This window comes from Saprolegnia diclina (assembly GCF_000281045.1).
Source record: "Saprolegnia diclina VS20 unplaced genomic scaffold supercont1.93, whole genome shotgun sequence".
NCBI classification, from domain to species: domain Eukaryota; phylum Oomycota; class Saprolegniomycetes; order Saprolegniales; family Saprolegniaceae; genus Saprolegnia; species Saprolegnia diclina.
In genome coordinates, this window is record NW_008246160.1 from 107,067 (window position 1) to 112,194 (window position 5,128).

The window sequence follows — 5,128 nt, forward strand, 5'->3', positions numbered from 1 at the left end:
TACAGCGCGCTACGAGAGAGATTATAAGCTACTTGTCATGTAGATGGGCGAGACGCTACTCTACTACGCAGAGACGTGTGGTAACGACAACGTCGTGCAGCTTTTGCGCGACGCGCCTCGGTTGCGAGACACAACCATGGTACACGATGTGAAGGAATATTCACGCGCTGATGTCGTCTCAGCTCTTAACAGCCCTCGACGAAAAGCGCTTTGCCGATGCACTTCAAATCCTAGAGCAAAATACTATCAATCCCAATCTCTCCGACAGCGTACGCGTCTCTACTTCGTACATGGAGTGGTTGAGCACCAATGAAATTACTGTAGAATGGATCATCCTTGGTGCAGCTGGTGCTCGCGACGCAAGACATACCGTTGCTCCAAGAGCTCGTGAACAAACCCAAACTCAATCTCAATGAGGTACACGCTTGTGTAGAGTAGCTCAGCAACTCTGTATTAGACGACTCGAGCTCTTGCTCAAACCTCTGACGCGGTCAAGACCCTCTTCCTTCACGCAGCCTCCACCAACGACGCGAGTGTTGTCGAGAAGCTTTTGTCGCTCGGTATCCGGCCAACATATACCAACGAGGTTGATACTTCTAGCAGTTATGCGCTTGACTCGAGTTGCTCTAGCATGGAGAGACGGCGTTGCACGTGGCAGCTGCCAGGGGCCACGGAGCTGTCGTCACATGTCTGCTCGACTTCGCAAACGATGAGGCGTATGTCAACACGATCAACCATGTACGTCCCTTGCCCTCGAAGTCTCTCCACTATGGACGGTTCTTGTATGCATGTAGGCTGGCGAGTCGGCGCTTTTCGTCGCCGCAGCACATGGCCGAGCTTTCGTTGTCAAGTCGCTTCTTGGTGCGCACGCGAGTCCCCACTGCGTCGCCAAGGTACTGCCATTTTCTCAACTGTATCTGTGGATAGTATGGCACGTCGATAGAATGGACGGACGCTGCTACACGCGGCCGTCATCAGCGGCGACGCGAGTATTCTCGACCACCTTCTAACGCTATGCAGCAAGGCCGTGGACGCATGTGACGCTGTGCGTTCGTCCGCGACCAAGAATCCTCGCTAACGATCAATCTAGCTGGGGCAAACGGCGCTGCATCTTGCGGCTGCCAACGGCCACGCGAGCGCTGTCCAGCTCCTTGTCGATGCCAAAGCCAGCGTCTTTGCCACGACATCGGTACAGTTCTCAGTGTGGACTCGAGTCACAAGTGTGCAATAACTCTAGGCGGGCGAGACCCCGCGTATGCTCGCGAAGGAGCTTGGTGTCATCGCGTTTCTCGAGATGGTTGAACACCGGGTTAAAGACGAGGTAGGCATGCCAACGCTACTACAATGGACATGATTCGTCCAAATGACGACGGCTCATCGTCGCGTGTAGCTGCTCGAGACCATAAAAAAGCACACATACGATCCAATGTTGACGCTCTTGGCCCATGGCATAGACCCCAACACCACCAACGAGGCAAGATAACTGCCGATGGCTCTGTTGCCCTGATGCCGAATCGTAGGCCGGTGACTCACTACTACATCTCGCAGTGCGGGGCAACAACCCCAAGGCCTTGGATGCGCTTTTGAAGGTGCCAGGCATCCGAATGGACGTTCGCAACCTGGTACAATGCACCGATATAGTCCATCGTACCAATGACAATGTTGTAGGCGGGCGTGACCCCGTTGCTCCTCGCCGTCCGAGATGGTTGTCGACACTTGGCGAAGATGTTGCATAAGGCGAAGCACAGTGTGCTTCCCGACGTACGTCGACTGTTTCTGTACTGATTGTTCAACGTGGCGTCCGTAGGTGCCCGCCTCGGCGATCGAGATAGACACGTCGCGTGTACTGGGTGCTGGCAGCTTCGGCGTCGTCTACAGGGGCACGTACAACGGCCGTTCCGTCGCGGTCAAGACGCCTGCCAAGGCATCTTGCATCCCAGATCTGATTGACGAGATGGAGACCATGCAACGGTGCAGCAACCATTTGTGATTTGCTCTTTTGACCTTAGTGGTTATAGGTGCAACTCGCCGTTCGTGCTGCAGCTGCTCGCAGTCTCGGGCGCCAGCACATCCAGCCCCAAGCTCGTACTCGAGTACATGGATGCTGGTGACCTTCGTAGCTACCTCGACGCCAAGCGGCTCGGTCAACCCACCAAGGTCAACGTGTCGACACTCGAAGTCGCATGGGTCGTTGCAAATGCCCTCGCCGATTTGCACGAAGCTGGTCTTCTTCACCGCGACCTCAAGAGCGAGAACGTCCTCCTCTGCTCCGAGAACTACATCAAGCTCGCCGACCTCGGGATTGCTCGCGAGTGCAAGTCCAAGATGACGACGGGCAAGGGCACGCCGTACTGGACAGCCCCCGAAGTCTATACGTCCGGCAGCAACTACAGCTTTGCAGCTGATATCTACGCATTTGGCGTCATTTTGTCCGAGCTCGACACACTGCTGCTGCCTTATGCAGATGTCCCGGGTATCAATTTCTGGGGTATCATGGACCGAGTCCGCAACGGCACGCTTCGGCCGAGTCTGACGCCGACCTGCGCGCCCTGGCTCAAAGAGCTCGCGACAGCGTGCTTTGCGTCCGACCCGGCGCAGCGTCCGACAGCCCACGACGTTGTCAACGTCCTTGAACGCCAGCTCAACCACGCCAATTCTGAGATGCCGCCAACTTTACTCCGTCGCAAACCGAGTGCATCGACGCCTCTGATAGCTCAGGTACAAACTTTGATAGAATTGTATTCAACTCAACAAAGGGTAGGTGGCACCGGTATCCCGGCAGCACGACGTATCGTCGGGCTCCTCGGCGCCGCTTTCTGCGAGCCACCTGCTGTCGCGCATACCTGAAGTCGAGCTTACCCCCCACGAATCACCGCCAGAGAGTGGCAACGCCAAGGTATACGCCACAGCGTGTATGACCTAACCCTCTTCTGGCACTAGACGGATGCGGGCGGAAGCATCGAGAAGGTCGTGGCCAACGATCTCATTTGTCAACGGTGTACCGCGACCAACAGCTTCCTGGACGACGCCTGCGAGACATGTCACGAGTCGTTGCCACCATCGTCGCAAAGGCTTGCACTGTTTGTGGAGCGGCTGGAAGTGGCGGCCGCGCAAGGCCTTCGCGTTGAATCGACCATCCCGTGTCATACGTGCAGCACGGCTTACCCAATGACGACAGCCGAGTGCGACGACTGCGGCGACGCGTTCCCCGCGGATACCGTCAAGATTCGCATGCTGCTCAAGCGCCTCGAGCTCGCACGTAGCAGCAACCCGATAGTATAAATCGGGTGAAACTGACCCGAGTGCCATGGACAGTTTTTGGATCCACAAGACCCACTTTTGATTGGTGGATGTGGTTGAAGGAAAGGGTTATCGATGCAAAGCCCCGTATTGCGCATCGAGCAAGCGGCCAACGCGTAAGTCTCGTGATCCATCGATCGATTGAGCGACTAAATGCATTTTTTAATATTTGTATACAGTCCAAATGTGTTATGTAGTACACAAACGCAGCGAGCACATGCTATCTCTTCCATCGACGAGCTCGATTTTACCCTACACCTACCCTAGCCCTAGGCACAAGCCGACCTGCAACTGGGTTTCCAATGATGCAGGACAATATACAGTAGGCTCGGAGGTAGCAGTTTGATTGCATTGGAGAAGAGTGATGCTGTACCAATTTGCGTTAGTTCATAGCATTATGAATTCACCGGGTTTATGATCCGACTCGCGACTGGGACGCTCGACATTCTTGATGACTTGATACCTCAAGGCTTAAAGCATCGGGTGCCATCCGCGGCTCAATCCAGGGACCGATGTCCGCGGCAAGCGCTCGCTCGTCGGGACCTTGTGCGTGTGGCAGTAGGCTTCGTACTCGCCCCAGAGATCCTCAGTGTCGGCGTACACTGTCGACTCTGTCGCAAGCAAATCTTCTTTGTAAAAGAACCGGCGCGGTGGCAATGTCCTCGTCCATTCCGTCTCGGACGAGTCGTGGCGACAGAAGCGCGTCAGTCGCGACGGCCGCTGTGCGTAGCAGCGACCGCAAAACGTAAAGATGGCTTGCGGGCACTTGGCACAGGCGACGACACAGCCCACGATCGGAGTGTGGCACACCATGCAGCACAGAGGCCACGTCTCGGGCGCGTCCTCGTCGGATGCCACCACATAGTCGCGGACGAGACGCAAACTGTCGGTGGCCGGTGCGCCCGCGTGGACCGCCATGTGGTAGAGTGCCCATGCGCTGACTTTGCTCGGCATATCGCGGAGCGCGCGGCCAAAGTAGGCAAGGGCGTCGTCCGTCTTGCCCAAGTGCTGGTGCGTCGCGCCGAGGTTGAGATGTACTACTCAAATGCACAGTATTGTCAACCAGCATCTCATCGACAAACTACCGGCCGTTAGAAAGTACAGATCGTTGCGCGCCTCAAAGGCGGTCTTGAGAGACAAAAGCGCCGACGTTGCAAGCTGCGCATCACCGTCCATCATCATGGTTGTTGCCAACTGAAGGCGCATGAGCAACGTGTTGATGTGGTCGGCGCCAAACGCTCGTTCGTAGGACGAGAGAATCGTCGCCCAAAGCGGCCGCGCTTGCGACGGCGCCCCCACGCGCATGCGTGCGACAGCGAGCTGCGACAACGTGGTCAGTGTGGCCTTGTGCTCGGGTCCAAGGCACGTCACTTGCGTCATATACGCTTTGCGCAGCCAGCGCGACGCCACCGTTGGCTGCAAGAGGCAGCTGTAGAGGTGGCCGATCAACGCCGCAGCCTTGGCCGTGCGCACGTTGCCGAGGCCGTCGATTGACCGTCGCACGTTAAATTCGTCGAGCGCCAGCGGCAGTGCTTCCGCAAAGGCGTCGTCGTGCGCCAGCGCAAAGGCAAAGCTGCCGCGGGTCGCCAACGTTGTCGGGTGTGTCTCGCCGAGGTGCGTCAGCGCAGTTGCGAGCGTCGTGCAGAAGAGCGGTTCCCACTCGGACCGCGGCTTGCGCTGGAACGCCATGGCCTGCGCGATATGCGACTGCAGCGACAGCGTCTCGGCGTCACGAGGGCCATTGACGCTCAAGGACAAGGCCAGAGCCTCACGGTAGCAGCGCTCGCTCTCGGCGCGATCGTTGACGTCGTCGTGAAACGACCCGAGC

At 57.2% G+C, this 5,128-nt stretch overlaps 2 protein-coding genes across 2 annotated transcripts in view; one reads left to right on the plus strand and one right to left on the minus strand.

The window, feature by feature from the left end:
* The first annotated feature begins 40 nt into the window (after window positions 1–40).
* Window positions 41–3,478, plus strand: SDRG_15481 (TKL protein kinase). Its single transcript, XM_008621656.1, has 16 exons — window positions 41–139; window positions 183–269; window positions 325–417; window positions 458–586; window positions 631–738; window positions 795–893; window positions 944–1,045; window positions 1,091–1,189; window positions 1,238–1,321; window positions 1,391–1,474; window positions 1,521–1,622; window positions 1,669–1,761; window positions 1,808–1,971; window positions 2,019–2,718; window positions 2,762–2,896; window positions 2,941–3,478. The coding sequence occupies exons 1-16, from the start codon at window positions 44–46 to the stop codon at window positions 3,280–3,282; spliced, it is 2,517 nt and encodes an 838-aa protein (XP_008619878.1). The 5' UTR covers window positions 41–43; the 3' UTR covers window positions 3,283–3,478.
* A 150-nt stretch (window positions 3,479–3,628) lies between these two features.
* The window catches only part of SDRG_15482 (hypothetical protein), a 1,602-nt gene continuing 102 nt past the window's right edge, over window positions 3,629–5,128 (minus strand). The window contains exons 1-2 of the mRNA XM_008621657.1: window positions 4,386–5,128; window positions 3,629–4,337 (exon numbers count right to left, since the gene is read on the minus strand). The exon at window positions 4,386–5,128 is cut by the window's right edge and continues 102 nt beyond it. Of these exons, the coding sequence (XP_008619879.1) occupies window positions 3,772–4,337; window positions 4,386–4,989 (1,170 nt within the window). The 5' untranslated portion in view covers window positions 4,990–5,128 and the 3' untranslated portion in view covers window positions 3,629–3,771. The remainder of the gene's footprint in view (window positions 4,338–4,385) is intronic.

Bases quoted from the DNA above. Each gene is read 5' to 3' on its own strand.
- SDRG_15481 (XM_008621656.1), top strand. From the start codon at position 44: ATGGGCGAGACGCTACTCTACTACGCAGAGACGTGTGGTAACGACAAC. The intron at 270-324 runs GTACGCGTCTCT...AAATTACTGTAG, and splicing joins ATCCCAATCTCTCCGACAGC to AATGGATCATCCTTGGTGCA. The intron at 739-794 runs GTACGTCCCTTG...GTATGCATGTAG, and splicing joins ATGTCAACACGATCAACCAT to GCTGGCGAGTCGGCGCTTTT.